We start from the raw sequence: 20116 nt of genomic DNA on the forward strand, positions 1-20116 counted from the left end.
AGATTTCTTTGAGTTTGGAAAGAACATCTGTAGGATGTGTCAGGGAGGAAAATTTTTTTATTTTACCCTTCTAGGCCCTTTGGCTAGTCTAGTAATCAAATTAACATAAGACAGATTAGCAGGAGAAAAAATTTAATTTTGTACAGGAGGTCAGGCAAGTGGGACTCATATGCTATTATGAACTAAGAACAAGGGGTTAGGCTCTCGGACTTCAAAGGCGAGAAAGACAATACACATGGAGATGGAAAAACAAATAGCTGCTGGGTCGGAAAGAGAGAATGGGACACAGAGAGGACTCTGTCTCCGAGCCCTACTGAGTCTCCTCTCCCAATCTAGCCCACACTCTTCGCAGATCCTTCTGCTGATAACGCTCTTCCTGGCCGGGCCCTTTATCTAAATTCTTTTAGGCGGCTAAAAGGGACGAGAAAGCTCTTCCTGAGACTTTTGAACCTCGGTTGTCTTCAGCTCAAATAATCCACATGCCAGGGTGGCCCATTGTGGGGATACTCATTCCGAACCCCCACAGATGAGGCACAGGAGGAAGGGGTGTTGCTCACAGGGGCACTTGCAGCAGTGCAGGCTGAGTTCTCGCGCCTGCATGGGCGCGCGCACACACACATGTCCAGAGCCAGAGCGCTGGGAGTGAATGTGGACTGCAGACTCCTGCGTGGGCTGCCTGCGGCTAGAGCTCCTTGAGCCTATTTCCTGTCTTCCCCAGCTCCATTCAGCACCACCTTTTCTCCAGACCCATGAGGTGGGGTGCATTTCCTCTGGTTTTTAGCTGAAACATGTAGCCCCCTGGCTCCCTAGAGCCCCAGCATGATGGAGAGGTGTCTCCCTTGTCTCCGCTTCTAGAGGGAGGCCTGTGCTTTATCTCTGTCTCCTTCACTCCACAAACCATCAAAACCAAAGGTTATTTTGGCACAGTTTGGCCAGTGCCTTCAGGGAACAAGAGGCCCTGGAGCCCGGCCGGCTTCCTGGAGTCTGTTTTCACTTAGATTTTTATTTCTTCATTCCTTACTGCCTTGTCAGCGCTTAAATACTTGAAAAAGATTTTTTTTTTATTATTCTATGCAGCACTTTTTTGTTGTTTTAAGCTGGAGCAGGCACTGATGACCATATCACCAGAAATGGAAATCCCCCCCGAAGGGGGTCAGAACGGGCCTCCCCAACACGTGCCACTGGGGCATGTGAATTATTTTGAATCGAGACCCTGTGGGTTCACAAGAAACGTTTACCTCTCCCTTAAAGAATTTAAATTAGGGGCTTTGTCCATAATAAGAGTTTTATCTCCAGAAATGACTTGTATGACCTACCTGTATAGCAGGGTAAACATCTAATTACTGAACACCTGCTCTGCTCATCATCCTGCCAATAACCCTCCCTTCTGAAGCCCCAGGCTCCTGACCTCATCCTTAGCTCAGAATGTCATCCACACCTCGTTTTAACTTTCCGTCCCTGAACCTCTCATGTATGTGGGGCCTCTGACTTTCTCATGTATATGACTTTTCAGTGCATGGCTAGTTTTGTTGTTGGTGCTCATCTGTCCCATGTCAGCTGGAAGAACCTAGAAGGTAGAGGAAAGTTCCTTCCTCCCCACACTTCATATCCCTTCCCCATTCCCTCCCTCATCCCTGAGCCTGAGAGACCCCTTCCCATTTCACAGAAAGAGAACGCAAGGCCCAGAAGAGTGTGGGAGGCGGGGAGAGGTCATCTCCCAGGCCTCGGAAGAAGCCCTAGTGCTCGTGGTGGTAGCCAGAGAAACACTCGTATCCTGAGCTCACCTTAGGCCCCCAGCACCCAAACCTTGCCCGTGCTATCATCTCCTTGAGGACTCAGCCCCTATGGGTGAGGGGAGTGAGCAATGGGAAGGAAAGGGTGGGCTGTGACTGGCCCTGTTTGTGTGTGTGTGTGTTTTCAGTCCTCACCTGCGGATATGTTTTTATTGACTTTAGAGAGAGAGGAGGGGAGAGGGAAAGAGAGAGAGAGAAGCTTCGGTGTGAGAAACATCAATAGGTTGCCTCCAGTACATGCCCCGACTGGGAATTGAACCCGAAACCTGGGTATGTATCCTGACAGGGGATCGAACCCTCAGCCCTTTGGTACATGGAACAACCCTCCAACCAACTGAGCCACACCAGACAGCCCTGTTTTATAGGCAAGAAATTATAGGGATTAGGGCATAGACATGGAAGCCAGAGTGGACCAGCAATTAACTTAGTTCTAGGTCAAGCACTTATTCTCATCTATGATATCCTAGCTTTGCCACCAGCCACCTCCCAGAAGCAGGTCACCCCCTTACCCCACCCTCGGCCTCGTTTTCCTCGTCTGTCAATGATGGAGGATAATAATGGTAACCATTTCATGGGATTGCGTGGGGCTGAAATGAGTTAATATACACAAAGTTCATAGATAAGTAGCCTAGCACATGGTAAGGGCATAAATGTGAGCTGAGATGCTCCCCACAGAAGCAGCATGAGAGTGTGAGGGGTGAGAGCAGATGCTATCTGGCCTGGCAGGGCTTCTTAAAGCACTGACCCTGTCCCCATTTCTCATGGTCTCTGTCCCCCATTATCACCACCATCGCCTTATAAAGGCCCCCCAGGAAAATGCCTTGCCCCCTGAAGGTCAGGTCTAGTTCTGTGGGGCTTAGACCTACTACCCCTTTTGACGGCCAAGTCAATGCCCAGTTGTGCCCATTTCCCAGATAGGAGCAGTGAGCTGGTGGAGGAAAATGCCTTGCCCCCTGAAGGCCAGGTCTAGTTCTGTGGGGCTTAGACTACTACCCCTTTTGACGGCCAAGTCAATGCCCAATTGTGCCCATTTCCCAGATAGGAGCAGTGAGCTGGTGGGGAGATACGTGATCTGAAGACAGAAGCATGGAAAGCCCGATTTCAGTCACTCCCCTGTCTCAGAACCCACCTTTGCCTTGTCTCTCTTTTCTTGGAGGGCCAGTAGGCTACCAGGGGTTCACCCCCAAAAGACCAAAGGCCAAAGTGACAGTCAGACCCGAAGGGAGATGAGATATGTATTCCTGAGGCTCTCCCCCCAATCACAGTCCCAGTGGGAAGTGAGAGAGAACCTGGCCAATGGTTCTGTGAGCAGTGCCATTTTCCAGACCCTCCCTGAGTGCTCTCTGCCTCGGCACAGAGATGTGCGGGAGGGACACAGCAAGGGAAGGTTGTTGAGATCAGCTAAGAAAGTATTAGATTGTCACATGTGCAGGAGGAAAAGAAATTAGCCCCATTCATCCCCAGGGGGCAGCTCCAGAGGCAGCCAGCTGAGGCGAGTCTCCACCAGCCAAAACAGCCCCAGAACCTGGATCTGAGCCCCAACAGAGGCTGGGATCCATGGTAAACGATTAGACTATAATAATGCCACCGAGTGGCCTAGTTCTCCATTGATCCAGAGCATCTGGACTCTGCTCACCCAGGGTCCCCTTCACCTGACACAAAGCCAAGGCTTTGAAGATGGCAGTGGGGAGGGGACGAAGGCCCAGATGGCCACCCCCATGTCACATAAGAGTGAGACCTTTTCTGTTTTTTGGGTTTGGGGGGTTGTTTTGGGGAGGGTTGGTTTTTTGTGGGGTTTTTGAGACCTTTTCTTAGAGACCCAGGTCAAGTTCCAGCCCTGCTCCTTACTTAACCTCTCCCAGCCCCTCTCTGAAGTGCAGAAACTCATGGCACATCTCTCATCCAATTGCCGAGGGGTCAATGAGATGGTGTTGGAGCAGGCGCAGCACAAAGCCTGGCCAGAGGGAGTGCTCCATGAGTGGCAGGTGCTCTTCCCTCTTGGTTTCCGCATCTGTGAAAGGGCCTAATGATAGCTCCTCCCGGGGTTACCAGGAAGCTGAAATGACAATGTGCACCAACAGAGCTTTGAGAACGGCTGTGAAAATGTTAATTACCATGACCATGATTCCCTGACCTATATTCACCGGCTCCCTTTCCTACAGGATATAAGCAAAGTGGGCTTCTCGCTTTTTATTGCTAGAGTCTGCCTGGCCTTGCCTCACCAGCCCCAGGCATGCAGTTGAGGCAGAACAGTAAGCGAGGACAAGCAAGTTGTCCCAGAACTGTCTCACTCAGCTCCTCTCCATCCCTGGGGAGCGCTAGTCTGAGCTCCTCTGTAAGTGGTTCCCAAGCAGCAGCGTTTCCCAGGGAAGTAAGAAAACAATTCAGGAAAATATTGTCTATGCTTGTCTACTTTTCATCCCCTCTTTCCTTATTCTAAAAATTCTTTTATTTTTTCAAAGTGTGAACATGTTGAGCTAAAAATACTTGGTTGCAGCTAAGGTTAGTCATATTACATAGTTAAGGCCAAAGAGATGTCGGTGGAAATACCTGGGGAGAGTACTTCTTGCATAATAAGAAGGCAAAGGAGAAAACCTTTTGCACCTAACCTTTTCTCTGTCTTCCAGCTTGGAACATGGATGGTGAGACCTGGAGGTATAGCAGCCATATTGTGATCATAACGCAACAAGCATGAGGGGGAAAGCATATATGCTATCGATTAGGGCAAAAAATAAAAAGACACTTGGTGTCAGACAGGATCTCTGGGATCTTGGGGCCCCTGAACCAATCCTGAACTGCCTACCCAGACTTCTTACTATGTAGGACAAGTAAAGCCACTATTATTAGTGTGGTTCTCTGCAATTCATATACATATATAAAAGCCTAAGCAACCGTTATGATGGAACAACCTGCCACTATGATGTACACTGACCACCAGGGGGCAGACGCTCAATGCAGGAGCTGCCCCCAGCCCTCGGGCTACGATTGCTGATGGGGCCTGCCAGCCAACCTCCTTGTTCCTCCCCCCCACCCCCTGGCCCCTGGGCTGGGACAGGGAACCAGGGGATGGGTGGCGGCGAACGCAGGTGGTCAGTGAGGGAAGGAGGAGGCAGGGAGGCGGGGAGGCTGGGAGGCAGGGAACCTGATCAGTCCTGATCTCCGGCCAGGCCTAGGGACCCCACCCATGCACGAATTTCATGCACCGGGCCTCTAGTAAGTTAATACATAGAAAGCCTACAACATTTTTAAAAGAATTGTACCATCTTGGAATGAAAGAGACAGAGACACCTCAAAACAAAAAGAATCTTTGAGTCTTAAACTTTCTATGGGCAAGAAGCAAACAGACATTTCTGATGAAAAAGAGTTAGCTCAGAAAATAAAACCAAAAGCCTAAAGGGTAGACCCAAGAACCATTTATAGGGAGAAGAGCTGCTGAAAGAGACAGAGACGCCTCAAAACAAAAAGAATCTTTGAGTGTTAAACTTTCTATGGGCAGGAAGCAAACAGACATTTCTGATGAAAAACAAAAAGTTAGCTCAGAAAATAAAACCAAGAGCTTAGAGGGTAGACCCAAGAACCATTTATAGGGAGAAGAGCTGAACCATAATCAAGAATCTGGTGACATATGTTTGACTCAACTTCAGAATTGCTATAGACCAATGAACACTCTGTGCCTCCAACCCACCACCACCCCCTTTTGAATAGGAGTGTTTATTGTAGTTACCTATCTCTGTCTCTCCTTTGTACATTGAATGTGCTGTTCACATATTCTCCGGTCAAGGGGAAATATTCTTGAAAAGCTGTACTGGAGGAACTGCCTCTGAGAAGCCTCATTCATATCTCGACCTGACTTAGATAACAAGATCCTGGGCTTCAAGTTGCTGCCTTAATGGGGTGAGATGCTGTTGAGTTCATTTTGCATATGGAATGAACTGTGAACTGTGATTGCTGGAAGACAGACTATGACATATAGTCTCCAAGAGAGTTGCTGTCAATTTCACCTTAACAGATGGAGCCTAATTCTCCTTCCCTTGAATATGAGCCAGCCTTAATGACTTCCTTGATCAATAGAATGCAGCAGAAGTGATGTTCTGGGATTTCTCAGTTAAATCTTAAGAAGCCTGGCAGCTCCTATTTGGGCTTCTTGGGATGCTCACTTTGGAGACACTCCCTCTCAGAACCAAGTTCTGAGAAGCCCAGGCCACATGGAGAGGGGTCATGGGAAGGTGTTCCAGATGACTGTCCTAGCTTAGCTCCTGGCTGACAGCCAGCATCAATTGCCAGGTATACTGAGTGAGCAACCTTGGAAGTTGAGTTCATTTGAACTTCCTTTTGCTTTTTAATGTTGTTGTTTTTTTTAAATTCTCACCCAAGGACATGCTTCAACAGAGGGAGAGAGAGAGAGAGAGAGAGAGAGAGAGGCAATAATTGCCTTCTGTATGCACCCTGTTTAGGGATTGACCTACAACCCAGGCATGTGCCCTACAGGGACTCGAACTGGCAACTTCTCAGTGCACAGGATGACACTCAACCTACTGCCACTCTGGCCGGGCTCATTTGAACTTTCAGGTGACTCCAGCCCCAACTTTCATCTGCAACTGCACGAGAGATCCCAAGGAGAAACCCCATCAACTAACCCCAGTCCTACTCACAGAACCTACTCACAGAGAGAATGAATTTACTTTTTAATTCACCAAGTGTTGAGGTGGTTTGTTATGCAGAAATAGATCATCAGAACAGCTTTTTTTGTTTATTTGTTTTTTGTTTGCTTGGTTTTTTTTGTTAATCCTCACTCAAGGATATTTTTCCATTGAGAAGGAAAGACAGACAGAAACATCAATGTGAGAGAAACCAGGGCCCGGGCCAGGGAGGAGCCTGCAACCAAGGCACATGCATGCCCTTGACTGAAATCGAACCGGGGACTCTTTGGTCCCCAGGCCGACACTCTAGCCACTAAGCCAAACCGGCTAGGGCTATATCTTTCCTTCTTTGGTGGAATTTTTTTGTGAAATGATAGTGATGGTGGATGGGATTTGCCTTTTTTAATATTTTTATTTGGAAAAATATATATATATATTAGCAAATGGCCCTAGCCAGATGGCTCAGTTGGTAGGAGCATCTTCCCATGCACCAAAAGGTGGTAGATTTGATTCCCAAACCAGAAGCAAGCCATCAATGTTTCTCTCTCACACCAATGTTAATGTTTCTCTCTCTCTCTCTCTCTCTCTCTCTCTCTCCCTCCCTCCCTCCCCCCTTCTTTATCTCTAAAATCAATTTTTTTTAATGTTAGCAAACTATCTCAATTTCCAAATTTTTACTGGTATTTGAAACCCCAAAGTGTGGTACCTACGGCACAGCTCTGGCCTTGGAGAGACTTCTAGATGGAGAGTCAGGGCCCAGAAAGGAGATCTAGGAGGCCCTCAGATTTCAACATTGCCCGCCAGGTTACGGAGCACCACTGAGCAATTACACTATTATCAACAGACAAACACAGGTTTATTGAGTACAAAACTACAAAGGATGGGAAGTCCTCCTGGGCCCAGGAGACCCATGGCTGGGAGCTGAGAGCTCTGCTTCAGGGCCTGGCTGGGAAGCCCTGGAAGAAATCGTTGCACATGATAGTGACGATGGCCAGAAAAACAGCATACTCCTGGAAGTCCACCTCCTGGTCACTGTTCTCATCCAGGGAGCCCATCAGCTTCTTCAGGCCCTCCTCATCTACCTTATCCTGAAAGCAAGAGAGAATGGAGTCATCGCCAGGCCGCTCTCTACCCCACCTCCACCCCAAACACACACTCACTGGCCACAGCCCAGCTGTCCCTTCGAACTGGGCAGCAGTAAGTGGTGGGCAGAGAGTCCCTGGGAACTACTCAGAGGCCCATGAGGGAGAACAGATGGATGCTCATTGGTGGGAGTCTTCAGCTCTCCTGCTGGGAACGGGGAGCACGCCAGGCAACCCCCAAGTACAGGGTCAGCTCTACTCCCCACAGGAGCCAGGCAAGATGGGCATCATAAGCCCTCTTTTGCTGACGAAGAAACTAGAGCTATTGGAGCCATTCTCCATCACCAGCAAGGAGAATTCAGAAAAGGCAAGCTCTTTTTAATGCCAGCCAGAATGAAATCAAATTTTAAAAGTTTGAGCCCAAAAAATATTTAAAGGAAAGAAGGACCTGCTTTATAGGTTCAGAGCCTGAGACCTGACTTTGGGACTATCCAGTAGCTGGTATGCGGAGGGCGAGGGGCAAATGGAAAGTTGACTGCATTTCTCTGCAAATGCCTCAGGGTGCATGTCTTAACTGGACCTTTCTCCCCAACACACCTCAGTTTGGCATATAAATATTAAAAATGAGAGAGAGAAAGATCAGTGTGATCTTGGGCCAGGCACTTTCCCTCTCTGGGCTCTGGTTTGTTCAACTCTCCAACGAGGGGGTTGAACAGATGGACTTTGAAGGCACCGATAGCACATCCATTCTCCGGAAAGCTGCAGGGAACAGCCCATAAGAGGGCTCTCACACGTGGGCCTCACTCGCACTTCAGTGAAATCATGAAGGGCCCCGCCCCACCCCGGTGTCTGCATCAGCAGGCACCCTGGAGGAAGGGAGAATAGATTTAACCGGTGCCCCTACACTCACACACCAGGAGCCTCCCGCCCTCGGCCAGCCCCACTTACCCCTACAAAGCTGGGCAGCTCCTTGTGCAGAAGTTCCTTCATCTCCCCCTTACTCAGCTTGAACTTGTCACCCTCCTTGCCAGAGTACTTGTGGAAGGTAGCGACCATCACAGCCAATGCCTGCTCCAGGGGACTGGACATCTTGGATCTGGGGCTAAAGGAGCAACAGGTGTTGGAGACGCCTCAGCCCAGCCTACAGGACCCACTTCTGCCCTCGTGCCCCAAACTACCTCTCCAAATCCCTCTCTGAATGGGAAGGCAGGGGCTGCCTCTCCCCCTCAGATTGTGGCTCCCTGGGCAGGGACCACACCTCTATCTCACACTGAGGGGAGATGCTAAACCTTCCCCTGTGTTTGGAAGCCACCAAGGGCAGAGCCTCATGTCTCCTCTGATCACCCTTGGGACATACCCTGAGGGCAGGGCTCCCCGCTTTGAGTGTCTGTGGGAAGGAAAATGACAGGGTGACCAGAGTCCCATTTGGCTCCTTCCCAGGCCAGTGGACTCTGTGCCAACACTGGGGTGACAGGTGTATCCATGAGCTAGTTAGTGGGGGTTCACTGGACTAGGGCAGTAACCATGGCTACAGCCTAGGGGTACAAGGTTCCCTGAGGAGCTGGTTCTGTCCTCAGATGAGGCTCCTAAGGCCAAAGGATGTCGCTCTCCCTGGAATCTAACGAACAAAATAAACTGATGAATAAAATAGAACCAGAAGCATGGAAACATAGAACACAGTGATGAATCCAGAGGGAAGGTGCGCAGGGGGTGGGGGGTAGCAGCCGGGAGGAGATTAACCAAAGAATTTACATGCATGTGTGCATTGCCCATGGACACAGACGATAGCGTGGGGAAGGCCTGGAGCCTGAGCGGAACTGGTGGAAGCGGGTAATGGGAGGGGGGAGAGAGGGATATCTGTAATACTCTCAACAATAAAGATAAAAAGATACATAAATTAAATAAACACATGCTTTAAAAAATTTAAAAAATCTAGCCTGGCTCAGCTCCCATGAACCAGGAGTTCACGGTTCAATTCTCTGTCAAGGGCACATGCCTGGGTGTGGGCTCGATCCCCTGTAGGGGGTGTGCAGGAGGCAGCCAATCGATGATTCTCTCTCATCATGGATGTTTCTCTCTCTCTTTCTCTCCCTTCCTCTCTGAAATAATTTTTAAAAAAAAACATATTTTTAAATTTTCTTTTAATTAAAATAAGTGAAAGCAAAAAAATAAATAAGTGGAAGCTCCCTTAGGCAGAAATGGTGTCTCCCTCAGACTAGGTGCTCTTAGAGGGTAGGGAATGTCTCCTTTCATATCGGGGTGCTGGCTCTTTGCAGACAGGACATAAACACCCCCCCATCAGGAAGGATACTATTGGGTTTGGAATTAAAGAAATTAAATGTCCATTGCCCTGGGATCAGGGCAGACACAAGGGTAGAATCTGGGGACACAGGACAGACCTCAGAGGTCACCTTTCCGAAGGCCCTGACTCTGAAAATGCTCGGACCAGCCCACGAGGGTTAGGCAGATCCCAGGATGAGGCCAGGGGAGCTGGGAAGGGAGACAAGAAAACCCCGGGGTCAATCCTGCCAGCCTGCAGGCAACGGGGCAGGAAAAGACAGGAAGCTGTAGTGGGCAGAGCTATGCTGCTACTCAGGGCAGACCCCAGCGCGCCCACACACTTGAAATTCCTGGCTTTTGCTCCTTACTCCAGCTAGAATCTAGAACTTTGCAAAATAATAATAATAATAATAATAATAAAACAAACAAAATTCAGGATTCCTGTTAAAGCACCCACCTACACACCCCTCATACTCCTGGGCCTAGACCTCCAAGAACGACCTCTAGACTAAGACACCCAGACTGAGAGACCCACAGGGGACCCTCAGATTAAAATCCAAGAGAGGGCCTCAGAATCACCCCTAAACTGAGACCTCCCAGAGAAACTGGGGAAGTAAAAATCAAACTGACACTTCACAGAAGAACCACCCCCCCCCCACCCCGAAATGGGAGAGATGCAGAGAGGCCCCAGGCTGATCTACCGAGGAAGCCAGAAAAAGAAAACTATAGGAAAGAGATCAGGACAAAGGGACAGAGGCAGAGACCCGTAGGGGTCCTCCCCACGCAGCCCTCAGCACCACAGAGGTACTCACCAGACCAGACTGCAGAGAGAGACTCGAAGGAAAGCAAAGGGCAAGGTGCTCAGAGCAGGGATTTATACGCTGGCTTCACGGGCCCTCGACGTGGCGTTTTCAGGAAACCGAACCTGCCCTAACCTGATCCTGCCAAACCTGGCCTCCAGCCAACCCCTTCCCCTCTCACCTGGTCCCCTCCCTCTCAGAGACGGGGAGGGGACCAGGTGAGATCAGCTGGAGGAGGGCTCTAGGCTCAAAGGCAACCCCTGGGCCTACCCAGGCGAAAGCGGGTTGGGAAGTGTCATTGGGAAGGGGCAGCCTACGCCCAGGGTGAGGGGAGGGATCCGTTGTTCTTGGGACTTGGAGACTCATACCAGGCCTTGTTCTCATGACATGCCAGTGAGTCAGAGCTCATTCACGTGTCACAGGCTGCAGGCACACACTGGGACTTCACAAGCCTATATGTGAAAGTGTGTGTTTGTGTATGTGAAAGTGTCTGTGTGTGTGTGTGAGAGAGAGAGAGAGAGAGAGAGAGAGAGAGAGAGAGGGAGGGAGGGAGGGATTGAAGCGATCTGGGATCACCCTTAGAAAGCTGCCCCCTCCCAGGCCCACCTCACCTGCTGCTCTTGGTCTGTCCCCAATCCAGTCTGGGCACCGCCCTTCCTGCCAGTCTGGGCACTGCCCTTCCTGCAGGCCCAGCTCCCCTCCCCCCTCCAGATGTCCAGCAGCTTCTTGCCCTCCCCCCCAGCTCCCAACCTCCTCCCAGTACTCCCCCCCAGTCCGAGGTGACTCACCCTGTGGTGAGGCCCAGATGCCCAGGCAGTGACTCAGCAGCACCCTTACCACACCCCTCCCCCAGGGCCAGGGCAGCAGGCGGAAACTCCACACCAGGAAGGAGAGTGTGGTACAGGGACCCCTCAGTGGCCAAGCCTGGGGAACTCTGATTCCCGCACCACAGAGAAGTTTGGACAAGTTCAGACTGAAAACCGACTAGGATCAGATGTGAAACCAGACTTGTCTCTTCCTGGGGGTCACCTTGGTACTTGGGGGCCATATGAGCACCACAGATAACGTCATGCCTTGGAGCCAAATGTCCTCTTCTACACCCTGCACACCATCTAGTGTCCCCTCCTCCCCAACACACTTGAACCTCCCATGCTACTGCCCTTCCTATTCACATAGAGCTTGGAATAAAAATCCTTCACCCTAAGTGTAATGGGGGTGAGGAATGAATGAAGAAAAAACATGGAGCCCTAGCCAGTTTGGCACAGTGGATAGAGTGTTGGCCTGCAGACCGGAGGGTCCCAGGGTCGATTCTGGACAAGGGCATGCACTGTGGTTGCAGGCTCCTACTCAGCCCGGACCTGGTCAGGGTGTGTGCAGGAGGCAACCAATCGATGTGTCTCTCTCACATCAATGTTTCTCTCTGTCTTTCCCTCTCTCTTCCGCTTTCTAAAAATCAATGAAAAAATATCCTCAGGTGAGGATTAACCAAAAAAGAAAACAACATGGAGTCAGTACAGCTAAGCTGACTTAAAATTTATTGTTTACAGTCAAGCTGACAAAACTGGTTCAGACCAAATGGGCTGAAGCATGAGGGATAGATGAAAAGGCCTGAGGACTTAGGCTTCTGAACTTTCCAGTTGTGCATCAATGCCTGGCGATAAATACATTCCTACAGATAGCCTTCTGAAGGACTCAGGAAAGAATAAAAAACGTAGGAAAGAATGTCCATGTATCCAGCCCACCTGACAGCCATCATCCAGACCACTGAACATCTGGAAGATTGTTGTCCCAGACCAATCCAGAGGCTCAGAATGAACGATTGTTCTCAAGAATGTACTTTCTCCCGTTGGAACTCTCAGCGCTTCTTTCTTCTTCAGAACACCTGGGGGATTGCCTAGTTGTGTTTTCTTCTTGCAAATCCTAAGACCCTTGAATAAATCTTTGTCCTTTATTTCTACCCCAGGCCCCCTGACCCTTTTGTGCTCAACAGGTGCAATGCATTGTTTTTCTCAGCAGTTCTTCCATTTTAACTGAGGGCTTTAGCAGATGCCTCTCCTGCTCAGACATTGCAGCTGTGTGTCCCCCTTGCTCTTCTATGAAGCCCAGCAGTGAGGTGCTCGCCCTCATCAGCTTTCTAGCCTCCCCTGCACATACCCTACCTGTCTTGCTTGTTGGGACTTGAGCGTATGTGCACTGCACGTGGTGTGGCTGAAACCCTTTTCTTCTTCTGATCCCGCTGCTCAGGATGTACAGAGGGATCCTGTTGGAATCCCGCCTACCTTTCAAAGGCCAGTTACATGCCACTACCTCATAAAGCCTTCCCCAGGCCCAACCAGATTCCATCTCTACCTGCTCTGCCTCATACAAAGCACTCCTTTTGTCCTTGTGTACTTAGAGCATTCTTCTCTAGATGGAATCACTTGTCTTCTCTTGCCTTCACCCCCACATGGTGAGCTCACTGGGTGGGGACTGGGTCTTATTCATTTCTGCATGAGCAAAGGGTTTCTCCCACACCAGGTGGCACCAGTGTTTATGGTTATTGAATGGCAATGGGAGAGAGGGCACTAGCGATAGTATTTACGAGGCTGGAGGCCTTCTGACCTCCCCAAGTTATGCTACCACGTCATAACTTCTTTTCTGGTTCCCAGGAGTGGAACTGAGACGCTGGGTTGGAAACCAGAGCTTCAGAGAGCTACCAATCCCTGAGGAGAGACTGCAGGAAACATTTCCCTCCAGGGACCCAATGAGCAAACTCCCCATCAGGGAGAGAGGGAGACAGGAAGGAGAAACACAGAGGCAGTCAGATGGGAACTGGGAGAAAAGATCGGAGAAAAGTAGTCACAGAAACAAAGAAAATGTGAGGGAGAAGGAAATAAGATGAGAGAGACGGACAGACACACTGACAGACAGAAGCAGAGCCGCTGATTGCTACGGCCCCATCTAGAGACTTGTCCCCAGCCTAGAAGCCGAAGCCAAAGGGTGCCCATCAAGTGGCCATGTGGCTGAGACTGGTGACGATCACATTAATTTGCCACTAACTTGCTGTGTGATCTGGAGCCACTCCCTCCCCTCAGCAGAACAGGAAGGTTGAATAGAACCAACCTAAAATCCAATCCCCCTTTGATTGTTCACTTCTCCATGAAGGCAGACAGGCAGTGGGATGACTCTGCCCATGCCCAGCCTCAGAAGCCGGGTCCTCACATTCTGTCACACACACACACACACACACACACACACACACACACACGCACGCACACATACACGCACATCCACACACATGCACACACATGCACACACATGCGCACACACACACACACACACGCACACATACACGCACATCCACACACATCCACACACATGCACACACATGCGCACACACACACAGGCACACACATACCAGAGATTTTCCACCAGCAGCTGCTGGTTTTTCCCCCACCTGATTCATGCCCCCTGGTGGTTGATATATGTCATTACAAGCTGCTCCCTGCTCTCTTTCCCTTCCTCTTGTTCCTGTAGAGCAGCCCTTGCCCTGCCCGTACCTGACTCACACTGGGGGAGGCAGTGCTGATTCACCTCCAAGGAGCCTTCCCACACCCACAGCCCTCACATCTGCCTCACATAGAAGGTGCTCCCTGGACAGCCCCTGCGGAGCAGCCCAGGTGGGCTTCTGGGAGTAAGCCAAATGCCTGGAAGCTATTTTAAAAGCCTTAGGATAGAGGCAGACGGAACTAGGTGGCAGAAGTCAGGGGCCAGCCCGGCCGGTGTGGCTCACTGGATCTATGAACCAGTAGGTCACGGTTCGATTCCTGGTTGGTGCACATGCCCGGGTTGTGAGCTCTATCCCCAGCGTGGGGCGTACAGGAAGCTGCCAATCGAGGATTCTCTATCATCATTGATGTTTCTATCTCTCTCTCCCTCACCCTTCCTCTCTGAAGTCAATAAAAATATATTTTAAAAAAAGAAAAGAAAGAAGTCAGGGACCAAACACTGCCCGCCCACCCTTTCTCCGGGGCAGCTAGGTGCAAAGGGAAGTGCCCTCACTGTTGGGGCTCAGGTTTAAGTCCTGATGTTCCCCCTGACTCGCCTTAGGTGAGTGGCACCACACCTCTGAGCTTAAACAAGGATCTCTTTGATTATTCCTCTGCCCTCAGAAATATGCTTGGAAACATTTTCTCTTTTAAAACTGCATTAAATAATTTATCTAACTACCTCCTGATAGCATGACCAGCATGAGAGTGTTTGAACAGTGGATCTGGGTCATTCTGGATTTGCTGTATGTGCTGGGTTTGTGCATGTGACATTATGGAGCACCTACGTATGCTGGGTGATTTCCGTATATTTTCCTCTTTAATTTACACAACGCTCCCAGGAAGCTGGTACAATTTCAACCCACTTTACAGAGGAGGAAGTTGAGGCTCAGGGAAGTTGGCCCAAGTTCACACAACGAATGAGTTGTGACTTAAACACAGGTAAACCTCCTGTATTGCCTCAATCATGGAGAATCCCTAACTTTCCAATTCCTCCTCAGACCAGCCTTGGTCTCTCTGCCCATCCTCTCCCCACCCAGCCACTCAGCCTCATTTCTCAACCTCCCCTGGTGCCCAGGAGCCCATCTCCTCACCTGCTGTCACCCTCAAGGGTCCCCTTTCCTCTCGCCTCCAAAAGCACTCTGGCCTGGATTAAAAAGAAGCTTAAAAGACACCTTCCTCAGATCTCCCATCTCCCTCAGCCCTCCTCTGTGCCACAATAACACCACCATCCACCCAGTGACCCAAACCAGAAACGTGGCTGTCCTCTAGCATCCTGCTTCCTCCTCATTGCCATCCAGACGTCTGGTTGGTAGACCCGTCTGCCTGCCTTCTGCCTACGGCTCCGCTCCCTCCACCTGCCTGCGACTCTGCAGCGTCCCCTTGCCCCTGGAAGCTGCAAGCACATCTGGATTCTCCTCCCTCCCGTGACCTGGCCTCCCACTCCGACCCCTTCTCGGCTCTGCCACCAAGGTGACCTTAAAACTCAAACCTGAGCACATTGTTCCCCAGGTGAAAACACCGAGTGAATCCCCATAACTTTCAGGAGAAGATGAACATGGCGCCACTCCCCAGGTCCAAAGCTTCACTAATGCACATGCCAGGCCCTCCATGCCTGCAAGCCCTGCCTATGCCATTCATTCTCTCGGAAAGCCCTCCTTCAGTTTGCTCCCCTGTCAATCTCCCAACCACCTTTTAAACTCAGCTCATATATCATCTCCTCTGTACAGCATCCATGAATCTACTTCCCAGCCGCCCACATGCCAGAACACAGAACACATGAGTGCGCGCGCACACACACACACACACACAGCTGAGTGTTTCTCCTATGTAATTTTGCAGCCTCTTGCCCATCACCCTATAACAATACCTTTTACAGTTAATTGTAGACTCATAGATACACAGAACAGACTGAAGGTTGCCAGATTTGGGGGCAGGGGCGCTGGGTGGACGGGGGGGATTGAGAGGTACAAATTGATAGTTGCAGGGTGGTCACGGGGGTGTGGAGCGGCGGCTAGGAAATGTAGTCAATGGTATTGTAATAACGGTATATGGTGGGTGCTGGAGTCATGGGGGAATCACTTCGTTATATGAATGTCCGGCCACTGTGCTGTACACCTGAAACTAATATAAAACAATGTTGAATGTCAACTTTAATTGAAACATTTTAAAAAATTTAAGTTTAATGGGGATTATTTGTGTGTCTCCCCCACTAAACTGGCCTGACATAGAGCAGATGTTTGGGGAATGACCAGAGGAGGGCGCACCAGTGCTGTCCGGATGGCCAACATCCTTTCTCCTCCCTTCAATACCACATTTCCGGGCATGGCCCTAAATTCTCTACCCCCACCCCTGAACCTTCTAAAAGCTCACTTGCTATAGCCTATGGACCCAGCTCTCTCCAGTGGCTCTAGAAACTTCCTTCTCGCCAATGGCAGTGTTTGGGGGAGGGAGCAATTTAACACCTTCCTCCTCAGAAGGGCTCCTCTCTCCATCACCCCCTCCCTCCTCTGAGGGAAGAGAGGGGTGAGGCTCTGCCCCTTCTAGGCTGCAGACTTTCTCTTTCTCAACCAGCCTGCCGCTCCCCCTCCTTCCCTCCCAGGTGACCCCACCTCCCCCATGGGGCAGGATACAGTTAGGCAGCTGCTTTCTGTGTTGAGGTGGGGGTAGGTCAGTTCGGGAAGCAGTAAAATTAGAATATAAAGATCTTTTGGGCTTCAGCTCCAAATTACATCCTCTGGTCCACGGCTGAGATTTGGAGATTTTATCAGAACTCAGAAGGGAAAGAGATGTGAACAATCAGCACCCTCCGAGAATCTGGTCAAGAACAAACCGTTTCTTGTGCCCCCAACACCTGGCCACCCTCACCACTATTTGTGTGGTCTCACGCAAGCAGGCTCACAGGAGCACGGCCACTCTGGGCCATCCCCTGCACTGCTGGACCTCACGTTTGGGGACTTGTCTCCCCGACCCACAGCTCCTCACAGAGACTCCGTGTCTAGAGGTAGGTAGTTCCTGAGGTCTGACACCTGAGTCAGGAGCCCGGGACACTTCCACCCCAGCCTGCAGACTCCTCACAGCCTCCCACAGCCTGGAGGCCAGCTGCTGTCCCAGCAAACACTCAGGCCTCGGTGTCAGGCAGACTTGGGTCTGAAGCTGGGCTCTGCCATTTGCTAGAATGGAGGGCTGAGGATGGAATGCGTCACTTGGTGAAACCAGTGCTAACAGGAATCAACATAAATCAGCGTGATTAACCATCACCCAGAAACACTCACCTTGAGAGATATGTTCTGATGTGTCCTGACAAACCCAGGGAATTGTGCAAATCTCAGAAAGGGACTCAGGCCAGCTTCCGTGAAAGGAAGGTGACGGGAGAGTGAGCAGTGGTTGTAAGAATTATAGGCTGTCGCTCCTGAGGAAGTGGTTGAAGGTGACATTCGAAGAGAGCAATGAGTGATGCTAGGAAATAGCTACTGCAGAGAAGTTAAGATGTTGGGTTCTGAGTTTGAATCTTGACTCTCCCATGTTGTGGTTCTGTTCATCAAGGCCTTTCAGCTATAAGAGACAGAAGGTCAATGAACGCCCACTGAACTAGCCAAAAAGGGATGTATCTTTGTTACATCACAGGTTTGCAGGTTCAGTGAACCACAGCCTGGGGGGCTAGAACAGGAAACTCAACACCATCCATCCTTCCATCCTCCCATCTGTCCATCCTTCTCTCATCACTGTCTGTCTCCCTTGGCATGTGGGCGGGACCTCTCTATATAATGAGAAACATGGTCACAGACTACTCCAGCTTTATAAACCCAGTGTGCATGTATCCCGGGAAGAGCCTTGACTGGCCCTGCTTGGTTCGTGCACTCAGCCATGAGCCAATCCCTATTTCTAAGAAGTCAGGGCGCTACGATTGACCGTGTGGGTCATGCACTCAGACCTGTCGTCCAGCGCCTCTTACCAAAAGAAGAAAGTGAGTTACCTCAGTCGCTGCACTCACCAAGTGACCTTACAAACACTCTTAACCTCCTTCTGAGCGTCGGTTTGCTTTTCTGTAACGTGATACTATCACTCCCCTCACAGATCAAATGAGATAACACAAGCCAAGCACATGTGAGCACTCAGTGTATGTTGTTAGATGCAGCAGTAGAGGAAGCCATGACACACAGCAAGAGCCAGCATCCTTGCTGAGTGAGGCAGTCTGACATGTCGGCAACATGAAACCACGATCCAACCTCACACATGCGCTGAGACACAAGGACAAGGACAGTCCACCTCTGGTTTCCCTGTAAATACTCGTCTGTCCTTTGAGCCCTCGTGTTGTCATCTGCTAATGTCAGGTGTTAACAGTTTAAGAACAAAACAATCAAGAAAACCTTGAAAGTGAGAAAAGTCTGTTCGTTGGTTTCATCCTTCCTCCCCGCTTGGAAAGGATCATATGTTTCCCTCTATAGCAGCGGTTCTCAACCTGTGGGCCGCGACCCCTTTGGGGGTCGAACGACCCTTTCACAGGGGTCGCCTAAGACCATTGGAAAACACGTATATAATTACATATTGTTTTTGTGATTAATCACTATGCTTTAATTATGTTCAATTTGTAACAATGAAATTGGGGTCACCACAACATGAGGAACTGTTTTAAAGGGTCGCGGCATGAGGAAGGTTGAGAACCACTGCTCTATAGTAACTGGCAAAACACCTAGGTCCGGCTTCAAAAATAGTGGAGTTTGGTGACAACTTCTCTTGATCTAGTTGGATGCCTCTCCGTACCCCATTTCATAGGCAAGGAAATCAATTCCCTACACGGTGCAGATACACACGTGATCACCCCAGCTTACTTATGCAACCAACCCTTTATGACCCTTCACCTCCAGTCACCCCAGCTCTTTATTCACCAACCAGCTCTGGTTTGCATTTAGTTTCTCAAAGGGACTTTCCTTCGGGGGGCGGGGGGGAGCTGATTTCTGGAAAGTTTGGGTTTACCATGCAGTCATAAGAATGAACAAGAATTCGTCTCTTAGAGCAAGATCATCCCTAAGAGCAGTGATAAAAAAAATTTTAAAAAATGACTTTCTGAACCTGCCCAGCTTTGGGCCAGATAAACATCTTCCAAGAAGGGAAGAGGGCGGCAGACAGGTAAGGGAGAAGAAACTAAAGTTTACTGAGTGTTTACTCTGTACAGACATTGTTCTAAGTGCTCTGTGTGCGGATACATTATCTAATTTAATCCTCCCAACCACCCTATAATGTGGGCAATGTCTATGATTAATAGATCAGGAAACAGAAGCTCAAGGAATTAAGTGTAGAGCCAGGATTTGAACTCAGTTTGGCCTGGCAACAGAGCACCACTCCTCAATCACCCTGACAGCTACTCCTTCACCCAAAGCTCCTTCTCTGGCCACTTGCCTGGTTCCTCCTCCTCTCCTTAACCCTGCCTGGCTTCTACCCTTTTCTCTCTTGACTGCTTCTCTCTGGATCCTTCCCCTCTCTCCCTCTGCCTCACAGCATCATCATCGCCTCAGCTTAAAGAACTCCTAAGATCCAAGGGTTTGAATCTGTACTCAGCCAGCCCCATCCTTCCAGCACCAAACTCTCACTGCTCCCCTAGTCGTCCAGGCCCCAATCCCCATCAGCTCCGCCTTGCTCTGTGGAACCCCAGATGTGGCCAAGCAGCCCTGCCAGCCACAGGTCCTCCTCAAGTGCTGCTGTCCTGACACAGCAACCTCCTCTGGACTGCAGCCTCTCCCCTCCTCATCCGTTCTGGTCATAGTTGTCCGTGTTGTCGATCATTTGCTCAAAAACTTTCTGGGTCTCTCTACTAACTACCTCATCCATTAAACTCTTTAATGTTTCTGTGGAGGAAAAGGGCCACGTGCTAATCTGACTAACTCAGGGAAGGCCTGCCTGGTGGCCTTGCAAACTCAAGGACCTAAAGTAACCACAAGGGATGGTCTGAAATGAAAACTTTTTTAAAAAATACATTTTATTGATTTTTTACAG

General features: G+C 50.0%; 1 protein-coding gene and 1 long non-coding RNA gene across 3 annotated transcripts in view; one reads left to right on the forward strand and one right to left on the reverse strand.

The window, feature by feature from the left end:
• LOC106726318 overlaps positions 1 to 4672 on the forward strand; it is a 6573-nt gene extending 1901 nt beyond the window's left edge. The window contains exon 3 of the long non-coding RNA XR_001362369.1: positions 4421 to 4672. This is a non-coding gene — a long non-coding RNA (uncharacterized LOC106726318). The remainder of the gene's footprint in view (positions 1 to 4420) is intronic.
• Positions 4673 to 7270: 2598 nt separating this feature from the next.
• S100A2 (S100 calcium binding protein A2) lies at positions 7271 to 11275 on the reverse strand. Of its 2 annotated transcripts, none has more exons than XM_005867425.2 (3): positions 11207 to 11275; positions 8464 to 8617; positions 7271 to 7521 (listed from the first exon to the last, which is right to left on the reverse strand). In XM_005867425.2, the coding sequence occupies exons 2-3, from the start codon at positions 8602 to 8604 to the stop codon at positions 7369 to 7371; spliced, it is 294 nt and encodes a 97-aa protein (XP_005867487.1). In that variant the 5' UTR covers positions 8605 to 8617; positions 11207 to 11275; the 3' UTR covers positions 7271 to 7368. The 2 variants fall into 2 exon arrangements, with proteins under 2 accessions (XP_005867487.1, XP_005867486.1); XM_005867424.2 differs by lacking the exon at positions 11207 to 11275 and adding an exon at positions 10608 to 10837.
• Positions 11276 to 20116: the final 8841 nt, after the last annotated feature.

The sequence above is a fragment of the Myotis brandtii genome, unplaced genomic scaffold (assembly GCF_000412655.1).
Source record: "Myotis brandtii unplaced genomic scaffold, ASM41265v1 scaffold250, whole genome shotgun sequence".
In the NCBI taxonomy this organism is placed as follows: domain Eukaryota; kingdom Metazoa; phylum Chordata; class Mammalia; order Chiroptera; family Vespertilionidae; genus Myotis; species Myotis brandtii.